The sequence below is a fragment of the Ictidomys tridecemlineatus genome, chromosome 3 (assembly GCF_052094955.1).
Source record: "Ictidomys tridecemlineatus isolate mIctTri1 chromosome 3, mIctTri1.hap1, whole genome shotgun sequence".
Classification (NCBI taxonomy): Eukaryota; Metazoa; Chordata; class Mammalia; order Rodentia; family Sciuridae; genus Ictidomys; species Ictidomys tridecemlineatus.
Window position 1 is genome coordinate 153,789,726 of NC_135479.1, and position 17,623 is coordinate 153,807,348.

Consider the following 17,623-nt stretch of genomic DNA (forward strand, 5'->3'; position numbering starts at 1 on the left):
TATTATAAGATAGACTTTTTGTTGGGTAATTTGTGTCTGACTGCATGCTAATATAAGTGTTCTCAGTCTGTTGAATGTAGATAGACTTGTCTAAGTTATGATGTTGTATAAGAAAGGTGTATTAAATGCATTTTTGACTTAACAATTTTCAGTTTACAGTGGGATAATCAGGATATATATCATCATAGGTCAAAGAGCATTTGTGCTTTTAAATTCATGGTAGTTGCTCAATAAATATTTTGATTTAAAAAGTCAGTATATTCTCTGAATTTTTAATTTTTTGGTACTTATAAATGTTTATTTGATGAATGAATAGAAAGATAGATGACTCCTATCAAGTCAGCTTGAAGAGACATTTATTGCAACTGCTTATGCACATATCAATGGTTTGCTGATGTCTCACTCTAGCTGAAATCACCTAGACCAGGTGTGAAGGAACTCACACACAGCAATGGCTACCATAGTGGCTAATAATGCAGGCCATTGGAAGACCAGGAAAACAGTAAAGCTCATGTACTTCACCAGCTGAAATATTCAGAATGAAAGTCAACAGGCTCTGTCTTCAGGAGATTTCTTGACTTTCAAAGCATGATGCTTATACTACCTTATACACTACCAACAGCTCTGATGTGGGAAAGAAAGGAACCTGAACTAGAATTCTTTAGGGTTTCTCTGCTATTCTAAATTGTTCCTTTCATCTTGGGAAAGAGAAAACTGTACCTGAAGACCACAATAGGGATGAAATGTGCCTTCCTATATTGAAGTAGTAGTTTTAGTCTTTAGACAGAAATTTTATTTTTGTTTATGTACCAGGAGAAAAACTAAAGAAGCAGGAAACAGAAGCCACTTCCCTCACTAAACATATATAAAGGTCCATCTTTGAAAGTTTTGTTTTTCTGTTTCAAAAAGACTGAAAAAAATGTTGATTATTTGTACAGGTGGAAGTATTAGTATGCAAGAAGAATCAATGATAGGAAAAGGGAAGAAATTTCGACCTAAAACCCTAAGTGAAATTATGATACAAAATCAAATTGAGAAAACTAGAAAACTCATACAACAAGCAGAAAGAGCCCAACAAAAGATACAACAGCGGAAAAAAGAATGGGAGGAACTGTGAGTTTTTAACCTAAGCTCTTATCCTTTTAATATGTAAGCCCCAAAATATAGCTTAAAAGATCTTTATACTTATTGACATTGCCATTATTTAAATTAAGAAATGAAAAAAATAAAACTAGAGGAGATAGTAAAGACAGGTCAATTAGATCTTTTAAAGTAGTGATACTTCTTGTTGGAACTTCCATGATCCTTAGAGTTTCAGTCTCAGGGATTCCATTTTGCTAATATAGTGATTGATTTGAATATTTGTGATCTTTTATAGTTACATATGAATCATAGGAAAATTTTTTCTATTTCAGTAAAAAAAATGCCATCAAAGGAATTATATTGAATCTGTAAATCACTTTTGGTAATAAGGATTTTTAACTGTAGATCATTTTTGGTAACAAGGACATTTATTAAGTTTTCTGATTTGTTAACACAGGATATCTTTCCATTTGTATTTTTTTTATAGCTTCCCAGTAATTTTACATTTCCAACTACCTGTTCTGTGCCCAGCTACATGGTGTTTCACATTACCCATGTACCATGTAGATAAATATCCATCCAAAAACTTAAGGGAGCCTTGTATTGGTTTCTGAAGATATTCCTTTATATAACTCTGATATTCTTTTCCATGAGTTCTAATCCTTGGGTCTTTTGATCTCTGTCTCCTCAATTAGTGAGGTCAATAGGTTATATTTGGGTCAGTGGGATCCTGACCCTACTTCACAGTCTAGTAATTTCCTCCATGCAGAAAAAAAAAAAGTGATAGTATTACTTCACTTCTCCTCTCTAGGAATTGTAGTTTTATATTGTCTGTATTCAATGTCTCCTGCCTATGTTGAACATAGTTGTTCCATGTATTTATTTGTTCAATTCTCTAATTTTTTAGATTATGAATGTAATTGTGGGTCTGTTTTCTAACATAGCTAGAAGCAGAAGTACCTCTTTTTCTCTTCTCTCCTTCCCTCTATTTCTGTATCCTTTCCTTCATTACAAATAATAATTCTTCCTTTTATTTCAGATATACACAATGAATGATTGTCAATTGATACAAAAGGCAGTATAGATTTCCTTTGCTATTTTTTGTTTTTGTTTTCCTAAAGGCTTTCTCCTAAAGCAAATTGCTAACTGCAAACTGTACATTTTTGTGTTAACTGATACACTTCAATTTAAAGAATTGGAGTCTCCTAATTAAGGGTCTTCCAAGGGAATGTTACCTGTACCCATAGATGTCTTAAAACTTCTCTGAGAGTTTGGTTCCTATAGAGAGCAATTATTCCATTTTTGTAGTGGTATAAATGTTGCTTGTATGTGGGAAAGTTGGGAGGGCCCAGCTGGTTCAGGAACCCCTTTTCAAATCTTTAATTGATTTTGCTAAATATATCTACCATTCCATTCTATTCTTCACACCTGCTTTCTTTGTTCTTGGAGTCTCTTAGGTACTCTACAAAGAAAATCATATTCAATTATTTTATAGCCTTCTCCTGCAGGTATTCTGAGCTATATTTTGCTCTGGTCTGATTTATTCACTAATACAATTTCATCTTCTTTCTGTCTTACAGAAATTTATCAATATTACTGATTTGTCCATTTTTTTCTAAATCCCATTCTCAGCTTTCATAATGATTCACTACTTTTTATACTGTCATTTCCACGGGATTTGAGGAGAGAAGAAGAGGCAAATATATATGCTCATGTTATCATCTTGAATTAGATGACTTTTGTTGAAATTTTTGTGACAATCATTTGTGTAATAAAAAAATTTCATTGACTTTTTTGGTGATTTTTAAAAACTACCCAATTTCCAAAGCTTAATTTATATTAAGAGAATATATAGCAATTTTAAGTGTGAATTACTTAGACGTGAACCAAAGCCTGATGGTGATTTGTATTATTTCAATACACTGTAGTGATTGGTTTTTATTTATTTAATTGTGTATTTTTTTTTCTTGGAGTCCTTAAAAAATAGTCATTAGTTTAAAAAAATACTTGGGACCTAAACACAAATGTGACAATAGAGGCTCAAATTTGTTCTTTTGCTTCATGATTGACTTTAAAAATGTACTTTGTTAAAAGTAGATAAATTAGAGTTTACTATTGTATTTGTGTCTGGGTTACCTTTTTTCCTAATAGATATAAGAGTAAACCTGATGATGACTATGAAGATCCCAAAGATGTTCAAGCCATTAAAGAAGCCCAAGTGTATATGGGAGATTTCAATCTGAAGACAGCTGCAGACTACAAGATACCTGAACACATGAGAATAAATGCTGCCAAAAAGGAAGAGGAATTGGGACAACTTGTTTCTATGGTACTTACCCACAGATAAAGCACTCTGTGTTTTTAATTGAATTCTGATAAAAGCCACCCATTTTTTCACCTGGTCCATAAGGAAATATAACCATAGAAATTTAAAACTAGAAAATACTTTCATGGATATCTAGAATGCCCTCTTTTCATAAATGAGTCCCAGAGAGGACAACAGATTTTGGCTATCATCATCATTGTCAGTTAATATGGCAGAACCAGCCTTCACATCAATTATATATCTCAATACCAGTTTCATGGGTGAAAGCACTTTACTACTTTGTAGACTTTGAACTTCCAACATTCAAACAAATCTTTATTGGATTTAGTTTTTGACTGCCATAGAACTACAAAGGACTTGGGGAAAAAGTCATTGTTCAGTCTTTCTCATTACATGACTTCCACCCTTTTATAGGCAACTCAAACTAACCAATGAATGTATTCCTTTTTTTGTCTGCATTCTTCTGAACCTCTTCTAATCATCCTTCATAGTTTACATCTGAAATGTCCCCTTAAAGCTCAAATGCTGAAGGCTTAATTTTTCAAATGGTGATACTACTGGGAAGTGAGGCTGGTCACTGGAGGGATGCCTTCAAAGGGTATATTTTATCTCTGTCCTTTACTTTTCTCTGCCACGAGGTGAGCAACTTTGCTCTATCACATTGTAATGCCAGATTCGTGGGACCCCAATAGACTTCCAGGAGCCGAATCCGACGAAATCACACAAGAGTCTTTATTGCAAGCTTGAGCCTGGACTCACAACCGTTTCTGACGCAGTGGTCCCAGGGAGTGAGTCCCGGTCCTTTGTTCAGTGAGATTTTATAGGTTTTTTGGGGATACTCTATGCATCACAGCATCACACAGCAAATCATTTCACACTGCAGGAAAATCAAACAACAACTCTTAACATTGATTAGCACATTTACTGGCGGGAACAAGTTGGGTAGGAGTGATTGGTTAGTACAAGAGGGGGATTTGTTTGAAATGATTGGTTTAATCCATGAGGGGTGTATGTGCTATACTACATGGTTTCCTAACATGTTATCAACCCCTGAGACTACTGGGGGGGGGGGTCTTCTGGCATCCCAGGTATTTTCCCTGTCTCATGCTGATTGGTGGTTGCTAGGGGATTGCTATGGGTCCTCACCTAGCCTGACTGAGTCAGGGACACCTGGCACAGCAGATCTCTCCTGTTGTTTGCAGACAAATAATTCAGCAGGGAGGGATTGTGCCTAGGCTTGCACTGTGGGTTTTTCCAAGGACAAGGGTCACGCCCCCTCCCTTTGGACAGGCCTTGAGGTAGAAGCTATTTTCAAAAATGGAGTCACAACAGTTTGTCAACATGCTCCCTGTCATGATGTTTTACCTCATCATAGGCTTAGAAACAATGGAGCCAGCCAACCAGCTGACCTTGTACTGAAACCTCTAAAACTGTAAGCAAAAATAAATATTTGGGGCTGGGGATGTGGCTCAAGCGGTAACGCGCTCGCCTGGCATGCGCGGGGCGCTGGGTTCGATCCTCAGCACCACATAAAATAAAATAAAGATGTTGTGTCCGCTGAAAACTGAAAAATAAATATTAAGAAGTTCTCTCTCTTTAAAATAAATAAATAAATAAATAAATAAATAAATAAATAAATAAATAAATAAATAAATATTTATCCTTTAAGTTGTTTTTAACAGGCATTTTGTCACAGCAGCATTTCTGATCCTTGTTTTTCTTACTAAAGTTTCCTCTTCCTGAAGTATTTATTCCCCACTCACTATTCAAACTGATAAGTGACTTTTCACATTTAGAGGTTTAGAAAGTGTCCAAGCTATCATTTATAGGAGAAATTGATACTTGGCTGCCTGATGTGATTGTGTAGTTTTCACAGATCAAAGCATCACATCAGAGAGAATATTGATAGTCATATCACATAAACAGTATCTTTGAATATTTTATAATTGTCTGACAAATGGGAATGAAGTATCCATCTGTTTAGAGTTGCTAACTAGCTAACTGCCTATATATGTGTATCTCGAATTATAGATTTCATGTGACCATAATTTATCAGTCATTCAGCCTAAAATTTCCTTCTCTCCTTCCCTTCCTCTCTTCTTCTTCCCCACCCTTTGTTTCCCTTCTTTCCTCTCACCTTCCATTTCCCTCTCTTCCTTCCTTCCTGGTGCTGGGGATCAAACCCAGGGCTTCAGGCATGCTACAGAAACACTCCACTACTGAGCTGCATGCACCCTCAGCCCATGCAACTTGAAATTTCATAGTCTTGCTAGAGGAGATGGGCAGATGTAGTGTTTTGAATGAATTTAAGTGCATTACATGGAAATCGACTTCAGTAAATAAATGGTAGTGTAAAATATTATAGAACATATTATTCTATTCTACAAGTCAGAAAACTTTCCATTTCTGGCACTAGCCATGTGAACTTTGCCAACTCATGTAAATTCCCTAACTTTCAATTATCTTATCTGCGAAAAGATATTAATGCCAATTAATACAATAAGGCATGTTCACCTCATAAGGTTAATGTAATGGTCAAAATCAATAAATGGTAATCATTGTTATGATCAAATTCAAAATCATTGAAAAGTATTGAGAATTTAAAAAATACTATATTATCCTCTTTTCCACTGGCCAGTGTTTAGGCTCATGTGTCATTTGTGAAACTAGAAAGAAAGAATTGGTATGTAAGGAATGTTTCTCAAAGAAGTGGGCTATGTAGCCACTAGAGTGGTTTGGGCTTTTTTCTTATATATGTAATCCTCAATCCTTCAGGTACTTTAAAGGTGGTTCCCCATTCACCCAAGTGCTAGCTTAATGCTTTAAAGGCTTATTATCAATTATGTAAAACATCTCCTCTATCTTGTTACAGTATTTTTGCTTCATAGTAAATGTAAAGATAAATTTTGAAATGCACGAAGAAGTGCCTTTTGATCTTTTTAATTGTATTTTATTTTATTTTTTGCAAAATAACTCTTAATCTAGTAGTAGCTTAATTGTATATGGGAGGAAGGATTGTATCTGCCCTTAGGCTGTGATAAGAGTATTTAGGAAACTCAGCCCAGAGAGAGAACTGGTAGTGAGGGAGGGAGCAATGGATGTGTACAGACCCTTTGCTGAAGGCAGAGGCACACTTTGGCTTAGATAAATGGAGAAGGAACCAAGGAAGAGAAGTTCCCTTGTTGTGATGTGATACTACTGAAATTCAGGATCATGACTTTGCTTACATGAGAAATAAGTAACAGTACCATGTGGCCAAAATACAGAATGAAACAGGTAAACTTTTTCTGGTCTCTAAGTGGGCCACTGAGGTAAGTCTAAGCTAAAGTGATTCAAGATCCAAAGCAGGGAAAGGCTCGGGTGCCCATTTTATCAGTCATCCAACCTGAATTTTTATAATGGATTAATTGGTTTTTACCTTCCCTGGTCAGGTATCCCCAGATGAGCACAGGATTCAGGAAGGACTTTCATGGAGAGGTGAAGGAGGACAGGGGAACCCAGCCCTACAAACCAACTAAAAGAAAACAGGGCTACCGCAGGTCACATTCAAACTGTCTTCCCATCTTACAGGGGCTAAATAGGAAAAGCCTAAAAACAAGAGAAAAGAGTAATTTAGTGCTAAACAGAGATGCTCAGATACATTTTTATCTTAAATTTCTACTAGGTCTACTAGTCAAAGGATAAGAGCAAATGCTGTTTCAAATTGTCATTTGTGAGAAGGTTGTTCTTTTCCTTTCTTCTATTTTTTTCAGGTCCATGGGAAAAAAATGCACATGAACAAGTGTATCCTCTCTCTCCGAGACCTTAAGGTAGCTGTTATTGAGGAAATACAGTGCCTGGTACAAGAACTGAAGAACATTCAGTCGACCCTCGACATATCCAAACACATTCCTATTCCCCAAGTCCCTCAGATACACCCAGAAGAAGTTCCAGAAAAGAGATTTCACTACGATGAGGAAACTCTCAAAAAGTTTAAACGACGGCACATGAAAATTCAGGAGAAAAAGCTCAGCCATGTAGAACATGGGTCTATTGGCTCAGGCAGAGGATTCCTCAAACTCTCTTCTGGAAAGGATGGAGATGTGACGACACGAGACTCGTTGTCTAGGTCATCCAGGGCATCGACCTTCAGCCTGGATCTTCCAAAGCCAGTTGAGTTTGAAAAAGCAGAGCCAACTGAGGTGGAGTTGGAGATCATGAAGAGGGACGAGATCAAACACTTGTACATGCAAGAGTACTTGACCAACAGGGTATGGGTTGAAACTGTCCCTACTTAGAGCTCAAATAAAGGAGAGCATTTGAAGAATTAGATTTAGTGTACTATCTATCTATTTTAAATTTCTCTACGTTAAACTTTCTCTATCTTGGCCCAGCTCACCTTTCTCTAATGGCTTTGGCTCCCTCCCTCTCCCTGGCCCTTCACAAATCTTTGTGCACTGCCCAGAACTTTTGTGCTGTGTAATTTTATTTATTTTTTTTTCTTTTTGGAAAACTGAATTAGAATGAAGGACAAACCTACCATGTTTCAGTTAGTTGCAATCTAAGTGAAGTATTGGTAAAGTACTGGACATAGAGAGCAGCTCTCAAATGATAGATTGAACATAATTAAAAATCTTCTGAGAAATGGGGCACCTGTGCTTTTCACACATCCTCTTTCTCTAACAAGTGATTTGCTCCAGCAGGTGGGAGTGTTTATGGTGATGACTCGATTAAAAATTGTTCTGGAGCTACAATGGCAAATTTTTTTTTTCTAGGAAAATCAGGACCAGTCTGGGGCCAGATGTGTAGGATATGTTCTAAATATGAAAGGAAAGGAAGCTTTCTTAGATAACTAGCTCCCTGCTCCCAGCTATATAGAAAGAGCCCTATTTCTTATTGTCTTTTCAGCTTCACCCTTTCCTGGTACATCTGTAGCTTCCCAATGTTATTCTTCTCCCATCATCTCTGCTTTATCCACCCTGTTTCTTGATGTCCCTACCCCCCCATTCTCCCTTTACCTCCATCTTTATATGTATGCTTTCCCCTTTGTTATTTTCTTCTACGTACAATGACTTCCTTCTAGAGTTGAACTATCATTCAAAGCACAACTTAGTTCCAAACCTTCTTGTCAGCTTCTGCCCACAAATGTGCTCTTTCCTAATTTCTAAACTCTAAGTGTGCTTTATGTTTCACACTGGTTTTTCTTACTGTTCCATGTGTGTTATAGTTCATTAGATTATACAATTCATGAGGGAAGGGCCACATGTACTTCCAATTCCCCTACATTGTCTAGGACAATGACAGATATAGAGTGATATTCAGTCATAAATTTGGGTTCTATTATAGCTAAATTATTAATGTAAGGAATATTTATTGGACATTCTCTGTGCAGAGACAGTTCTAGCAAAGTGTAGGGATACAATATTCAAGAAAGATACCTTCTGTATCCTTACAAAACTTTCAGGCACTTGGATTGGAGAGAAATATATATATAATCTTCTTTACAAACTTGGAGACCTGTGTAGTTTAGTTTCAGAATGGCCTTGCAATGAAGAAAATGTAGTCCTGTCTCCAAAGAAATGTAGTAAAGATTTGTGTTTGTTGAACAAGTGTTAAAGAGGAGCCCAAACACACAATTTGTTTGCTTTTTTTAGCTCTCTAAAATTCTCTAGTAATTTCTCTGCTCCAAATCCAGAGATCTCTTCCTCTTCCTCAGCCCCTAGTCTGGGACCTCATATATGACAGGTGTTTGTCAGTTGGGGCTCCCTATCATGTATATGTGCAACCTAATGAAAAACAGAATTCTTTGCCTCTTCCTGTTTTACTGGTTTCCTCAGGAGAAGCAATCCTGGGGCTTTCTCTTGATCTCTTAATGTACTTTGAGATGAGGGGAAGAAAGCTATGCCAAAATCAGAGCAAGACTGAGAACTTACAGTCACCTGGACCACAATGGAATAAGGTCCCTATCAGGACTTGGGATACTTGAGTTCTTCTCCCATCTCTGAAATATAGTAACTTTGATCTCAGGAAAGTCACCTTTGGTCTCATTTGTAAAATAAGAAGATTAAATTGTTTATTATGGCTCTGTGAATCTAGTACCTATTTAAAAATATTTACCATTGTATGTAGAGTAAAAGTTTTTCAAAATAGGAAGTTGGGGAAATATTTATGTTTCCTATAAGAAATGCAATTCAGTGATGTTGTAGGGGAATAAAGAGGAGAAAAATATAGATACCTTATAAAGAGCTCATTTTCCACATAATGTAACAAGAAGAGGATTGTTGATCCACAGCTTAATCAATGTGAAGAAATAGCTTTATGCAAATTTAATGCCATTAATGAACTAATTTATATGCCCATACATATAAAAGGAGCCTAATGAAAAAAAATACTTTTAGATAAATCAGAGCTACTCAAAGTGTAAACAAATACATCTCCTCATTCCTTTTAATTTCTAATATATCTTCACATCTTTTTCTACCTCAGATCAAAGAACTGATTGTCACTTTTGATGCAGAACTTCGTCTCCTGAGACATCAGAAACTGAAATTAGACACTCAGATGAAATTATCTGATCTACACCATGTCACATTGTTTCAAGAAATTCTTCTTCTCAAGAATTTTGAAAAACAGGAGAACATACTTCAAGAACGAGTTAATGCATGTGACAAAGAGGAACAGGATATGCAGGTGAGAGCTGCAAGAACCCTGGCTGGCTGCTGTGTTAGTTATGGAGGAAGCTTGGTTCCTTCTTTTCCTTTCATTTTCTTCTTAAATTTCCCTTCTTGTTCTAGCCCTCATCTCTTTCTGGTCTTCTCTCCCCTCCTCCCTCCTCCTTTTTTCCTGTCTTTATTATTTGGGTGAGAAATAATTCAGTATTTTTAGTGAATTTGATCCAATATTTTATAAGATAGGCGAATGAAATTTTTTAAAATGAGCCTTTTCTTTTAGTTCATATATGGATTTTAAATGTCTGTATTTTTGTAACCAGCTACTAAAAGGAAATTGGTTTTCGATTATGGAATCCTTATGAACATAAGTGGAAAAGAACTTAGTGAATTTCTTAAGTATGATAACTAATTTCAGTGTGGTGTACAATTGAATGCCATAGTTTATTTCTGACGTGTTCAATTCAAAGAAGTAAATTATACAGTTATTAAATGGATATTATATACTGAATAGTAAGATCAGTTTTGAGGAATATCAGTTTCACAAATGTGTCTTGTTTTAATTATCATATGTCATTACAGAAAAGTCTTTATTTTTGAGACTTGCAAAAATATTAACTGACCTCAAGATATCAGTACAAATTCCAATTCACTTAATTTAGAAATTTTTTTGAGAAAGCTAAACATTAGAAAACTGATCTCTCTGATTCTTAATGCAAATTATTTTTACAAAAGAAGTTATAAAATTTTAACCAAATAAATGGATGGCTCTGCAAATATCAGAAAGTGAACCTCTATGAAGCACATTGCCTTCTAAACTTGGCTTATTAGAAACATTTCATTTATCATTTTTCTCTTCCTTTTGTTCATTTAGTGGAAAATAAATGAGCTTCTTAAAGAGATGGAAGAGAGAAAAAATGAAATCAACAAGCTCCAAGAACAAGAAAAGTCACTCTATTCTGGTTTCCAGACAGCCCTTGGAGAAAACAATAAGTTTGCAAACTTCCTCATGAAGGTCCTAAAGAAGAAAATTAAGCGTGTAAAGAAAAAGGAGGTTGAAGGAGATGCTGGTTTGTATTCCTTTGTCACATATTGATCCATTTTCTCTCCTTAACATGAAATAGAGAAGTAACTAAGGTTTTTATTAGATGCCACTATGAAGAGGCTCTGTGGAGGGTTAAAGAGGAGGGGATACAAACCTTTGGGGCATCTGGAGTTAATCGTGTGTGTGTGTGTGTGTGTGTGTGTGTGTGTGTGTGTGTGTGTGTATGTGTGTGTGTGTATGTATGTGTGTGTGTTATGAGCTAACATAGGGTAGTTAATTTAATAAGCACATCTTTTCATATGTTTACCTTCTATCTGTGTATCCTTGGTGTAATTAATGTATCTTCACGTCTTTTGTCCATGTTTGAATAGAATTATTTGCTTTTTTACAATTGAGGTTTTAAAAAATATTTCTTAGTTGTCAATGGACCTTTATTTTATTGACCTTTATTTTATTTATATGTGGTGCTAAGAATCAAACCCAGTGCCTCATACATGCCAGGCAAGTGCTCTACCACTGAGCCACTACTCCAGCCCCTACAACTTTGAGTTTTTTAAGAGTTCTTTGTATCTTTTTTGTTTGTTTGTGGTGCTAGGGATTGAACCCAGGGCCTTGTGCATGCAAAGCAAGCACTCTACCAACTGAGCTATATCCCCAGCCCAGTTCTTTGTATCTTTTAGATGCTAGTCCTAAGTCTGACATGTGGTGCACAAATTTTTTTTTTCTGATTTTTGTTGTGATGAGTGACTGTCAATTGAAACCTAGTACCATATTATGAGACTGTATCTTTTTTAAATCTTTGTTTTACGTGGTTCTCCAACAATGCTCTGACAAAGAAGGGGTAAGAAGTACACATTCCCATTCAGCCTTCATTGTCACCTAATGGAAAGGGATCTTTTTGCTGACATGCATGAATTCTAGCTGCACATGTAGTCTCTGCTGACAACATGGTGTGGATGGCCTTGGTATGTCTGGGGAACAGTGAAAGTCCTGACTCTCTTCTAGGGATCTCCTGAAAATTCCCTGAGGTGAGAAGAACACTTGCCACTGCTATAGGTTGTAGAAATCCAAGAGACCCATGCATTCGTTTGTTTGTTTGTTTTGGTGCAGGGGATACCAGGGATTGAGCTCAGGAGCACTTGACCCCTGAGTCACATCCCCAGCCCTATTTTATATTTTATTTAGAGACAGGGTCTCACTGAGCTGCTTAGCACCTTGCTTTTGCTGAGGCTGGCTTTAAACTCATGATCCTCCTGCCTCAGCCTCCCGAGCTGCTGGGATTATAGATGTGCACCCCTGTGTCCAGCTCCCATGTGTTTTTTACAGACATTTTGGTGGTAGTGGTAAAGCTGGTTACTAGCCAGCAGGGATATATGTCCTGGTTCCCTACTTGACGTTCCCTGACATCATCCTGGTGGGAGTGTTGAGGTGCCTTATTATAGCCCTGTGAGAGTGGATATAGATTCCTCACTTGGCCTTTGCTGATGTGGGTGGAGTGGAGACCATAGATTTTCTGTAGTGTTTGATTTAAGTAAATAGATAATATGTAAAATTTTTATTATTTTACTAGGTTATCCCTTTCCTGATTGTTTGGCTAGAGATAGTAAGTTTTTGTTGAATCTTTATTTATCTGAACCTGTTGAGGGCCAACTTATTCATCTCCAAGTCTGAAATATATGAGGCAAAAAATAAGACCCAAGGAACTCTCTACAGCATTGTTTTTCAGGTTCTGAGATGCATTACTAGTTTGCTTTATTTTGCCCACATTTCAGAGTCTTCTCATTTTGTTTTACACATAATATTTAGCTATATTTTGGAGGGAAAATAAGGAAAAGTGGGTATGCCTCCTTTTCAGGAAGCAGATATCTATGTAAAGAATTCTAAGAAATTTTAAACTTTTCTGGCTCATTTTATATAGTTGCACAGATTACTTTAAATGACTTTAAGAGTAATACTAAATTTTTAAGAATTGAGAACATGTGAGGTCCTTCTCTTATTTTTAATTTGAAGTTCCATAAAACAGGAATTGAAAGTTAGTGATGTACCCAAGGTGTTTTAAAAGAAATGGGGCAAGGTGGAGCAAAGAAGTCTACAACTCTTTGTCCAAAACCCTTGGGGGTGGATGTGTTTTAGTATTCAGACATTTTAATATTTTATAAAGATAATGTACATGATATTATAATGAAAAATTATTCATGATACTAGTTAAAGAACAAAAAAGGCAGACTTGACTTGGGGGACTACTACAATGGGGTTTTGTAGGAAAGAGAGACCAAGCTCCACTTTGAATACCACAAGATTTGTAACAGAGGAGTAGAAAATAAGTAGCATCATTCTTTGCTCAGCTGTCCTAACAGAATTTTTGCTGAAGGCAGGCCAGAGTGACATGATATCAAGGGTGTGAGCATGAGGAATTTGATCAGATATCAAGGGTTCAGGAGGTTTGCCAAACAGACTCAGCAGGATTCTTCCTACCACTAAACTAAATGGGTTAAGGTTAGAAATTAAGGTTAGTTTGAGAAAGAGGACTCAGAGAAGCCTGACTCAAGTTTGGTGAAAAGAGAAAGAGTCTATGAACAGAACAATCTCAGTAGGATCTGGTTCTAGAGTCAAATGCTTAATACCTCTGCAACAAAACATGAATATTCACACTACGTGTAAAGCAGAAAAGGGGCCACAAGGCCAGGAACTGCAGAACAAGAATAAGGCACCAAAAGGAATTTTATTGCGGGGGGGGGGGGGCGGGGGGATGCTCCTGGGCAAGGTTCACCTTCTGAAAAAGGGTGAGGGCCAGGGGGGTCGCTAGAGGTAGGAGGGCCTAGGCCAACTAAATTGTTACTACCATTAGCAGGTTGACCAAGTGGAGTTTAGGGGCCAGATCTCTTCAGCCAGGTGAAAAGACCCTGCTATGGGATGGGGAGGGGGAAAGGGAAGGGAAAGGGAAGAGAAAGCTGCCAGCCTGACACTAAGTAGATTCAATGAAAGCTGATGTTTACTTCAGTTCAGGTAAGTACGCAAGTTTCTTCTGTTTGCCGCAGTCTGGCTTGGCACAAATCAGGAGCCACTTGTCAAAAGAAACTAACTTTATTTTTAGAACTACAAACGCCAAACAAAACAGCTCCTCAGGGAAAAACCCTCAGAGCCCAACTGCCACCACCGGCTTCCACAAGCCTCTCACCCCCACACCAGTCTCTCAACCTCCCACAATCCTCCTGCTCTTGAGGCCGATTGGCTGGGTTGCGTGGGCAGAGCCAAAGAAGTCCCCCAATGAGCAGCTCCGTGGAGGAGCCAATCAGCTAGATGTTGCTGGGGCCGCTGTGAGCCAATCATCAGCTGGCAGTCTGAAGGGCAGGGAAACAGCCCAATGAACATCACCGCAGAGGAGCCAATCAGCTAGATGTTGCTGGGGCCACTGTGAGCCAATCATCAGCTGGCAGCTGGAAGTTTGCTGGCAGCTGGATCATCAGCCGGCAGCTGGAAGTTTGCTGGGGCCCCTTTGGCTGTGGCTCTCAACATCTCCCCCTCTCTGTTTAAACAACAAGCATGTGGCTTAGGGACCATGCCTGCCTTAGGTTGTCCAATACTACATATGGTCCTTACCTGTCTTCGGATGAGCTGACCTCAGGGCGTCAGCCTCCTGTCTTAGGTTGGTACCATTGTAATTGGATCTTACCCGTCATTGACTACCGGTCCAGTATACAGCCACACCTGTGGAGAGGTCTTTGTACCAGTAGGGGGGTGAGGTTCTTTGCCTCACCTCTGTTGGCCCCCAAATTTTAGCTGAATGATCATGACAAGCAGAAAGGAGGAAGATACACCAAGCCAATTGACGGCTCTTGTCGTCAAGAATACGAGCAAAAATACCCCAACACTACCAAAAGTTGATGTATTAACAGATAGTTCACAATCCATACAAGTGAGTTCACAATGCATACAAGTGACACATAGTCTAGGCAAGTTCTGCAAGCAGTTCAGTGATGGCTATTGCAGAAGCTGTAGATTAGTTTTATCTTTGTCTTCACTGGCACTAGGATGAAGCTAGGAATTCTGGCAATAATGGCTAAAGAAAAAATTATGTAACATTCCAGAAGGCACTAAAAGAAAACAATTTTCTTAACAATTTACATTGTCTTCACCGGCACTGTGATGAAGATAGGAATTCTGGCAATAATGGCTAAAGAAAAAATTGTGTAACATTCCAGAAGGCACTAAAAGAAAACAATTTTCTTAACAATTTACATTATCTTGAAGAGAATTATTAAATATAATGAAAAGGAAAGGTGAAAGTAAACAAACAGATCTGTTAACCTCCTTTTTTGTTACATATTAAAACAATTCTTAACAGTTTTAAATTTACCCAATTTAAATTAAACCATTTAAATCACGTGAAATAAAAAAAAAATATTTGGGTCCATTTTTTCATGAGCGCTCATCATATATGATATATGGACATACGTACATTCAAACATATAACACAAAACACAAGTGTGCACACATAATATAATACATACAACACATAACATAATAATAAAGGCCTTATAACTTTTTACAGGTAAAATCTCTATTGCAATGTTTAAAAACTCTATATAGTAAAAAAAAAAAATAGAACTGATCAGCAAAACATTAACCTAGGTCAGTATGAGCTCAAAAAAAAAAAACAAAATAGAACTTCATGATATGGGAAAGGGCAATAATAAAATAGATATTGAAAAAAGCATCCTGGTTCTGTCGCAGATGTAAGGATAGCCAAATTGGAGTTTTGGATATCAGCTGTTATGGATTTGAGCTAAATCATCTTCTTTTTGGTCTGTAGAAATCGCTTTAGTTAATCTCTCTGGAATCCAAATCAGCTGCTGTTCTCCCTGTGGAAACACACAAACAGACCCCCGACTCCAGACAATCACTGGGTCAGAACCTTGGTTAATCTCTCTGGAATCCAAATCGGCTGTTGTTCTTCCTGTGGAAACACACAAACAGACCCCCGACTCCAGACAATTACTGGGTCAGGACCTTTCCATTGTCCTGTTAGAATATCTTTCCAAAGTACCTTGGGCTTATGTACATTTTTTGGACACATATGCCTTTCTGCAGCACTAAGTCCTGATGAATCCAAATTTAAAAAGTTTAGAGTAAAAAGAGTTATTTTAAGTTTATCTTTGGGGAATATATACCCCTTCCCAATTCCGTCTTTTTGCTTTAATAAGTACATTTTAATAGTTTGATGAGCTCTTTCAACTATGCCTTGTCCCTGTGGATTGTATGGGATTCCTGTTATATGAGTAATGCCAAATGATGAGCAAAATTGTTTAAAAGAAGTAGACGTATAACCAGGGGCATTATCTGTTTTTAACTGTTTTGGAATGCCCACAGTGGCAAAATTTTGTAAGCAATGAGCTATAACATCTTTAGTTTTTTCTCCAGCATGAAGTGAGCCCATCAAAAATCCAGAAGAAGTATCAACTGTAACATGCAAATATTTTAATTTTCCAAATTCTGGCAAGTGTGTGACGTCCATCTGCCAAATATGGTTAGGTATCAATCCTCTAGGATTGACTCCAAGATTAACTTGTGGTAAAAAGGTCACACAATTTTGACATTGTTTTATTATTTGTCTAGCTTGTTCCTTAGTTATTTTAAAATGCTTTTGTAAAGTATTAGCATTGACATGGAATCTTTTATGAAAATTTATAGCTTCTTCTAGTGTAGAGAAAATATGTATGTCATGTGTAGTTTTATCTGCTAAATCATTGCCCAAACTAAGGGCTCCAAGCAATCCTGTATGTGCCCTGATATGTCCTATAAAGAATGGATCTTTTCTGTCCCAGATTAAACTTTGTATAGTGGAAAATAAAGAGAAAACAGTAGAAGAAGGGGAAATCCTACCAGCATCTTCAAGGGATATTATAGCATTAACTATATACTGACTATCAGAAAATAAATTAAATACTGAATCTTTAAACATCACAAAAGTTTGTAATATGGCATTAAGCTCTACCTTTTGAGCTGATTGTTTGGGTACTAAAAATGTAAAAGTTTGATCAGGTGTAACTATTGCTGCTGTACCATTATTTGACCCATCAGTGAATATATTTGGAGCATTCATGATAGGTGTTTTTCTTGTCATTTTTGGAAAAATTACAGGATGCAATGACCAAAAAGACAATAAAGGATTAGATGGTAAGTGGTTATCAAATGAAACATTAGATTTGCACATGATTATTGCCCAAGTATTTAACTCATTAGCTAATTCATCAATTTGATTCATAGTATATGGAGTAATAATTTTATTGGGAGAAATTCCAAACACTCCCTTTGCTGCTTTTATTCCTTTGAGTATTAATTGTCCTACAGCCTCAGGATACCTAGTAAGAATAGTGTTAGGAGAATAAGATAAATGTATCCATAATAATGGACCTTCTTGCCAAAATACTCCTGTAGGAATATATTTTGTTGGTAGTACAATAAATAATAAAGGCAAACTTATATCAATTCTATCCAAATGCATATTTTCCATATATGTTT

The 17,623-nt window shown here is 36.9% G+C and overlaps 1 protein-coding gene across 2 annotated transcripts in view; it reads left to right on the forward strand.

Moving 5' to 3' along the window:
- Nucleotides 1–17,623, forward strand: part of Cfap44 (cilia and flagella associated protein 44) — a 105,614-nt gene that overhangs the window by 70,591 nt on the left and 17,400 nt on the right. For both annotated transcript variants that reach the window (XM_005327676.4, XM_040270368.2), the window contains exons 24-28: nucleotides 939–1,113; nucleotides 3,235–3,412; nucleotides 7,162–7,659; nucleotides 9,875–10,078; nucleotides 10,931–11,126. In XM_005327676.4, coding sequence (XP_005327733.1) covers nucleotides 939–1,113; nucleotides 3,235–3,412; nucleotides 7,162–7,659; nucleotides 9,875–10,078; nucleotides 10,931–11,126 — 1,251 coding nt within the window. The remainder of the gene's footprint in view (nucleotides 1–938; nucleotides 1,114–3,234; nucleotides 3,413–7,161; nucleotides 7,660–9,874; nucleotides 10,079–10,930; nucleotides 11,127–17,623) is intronic.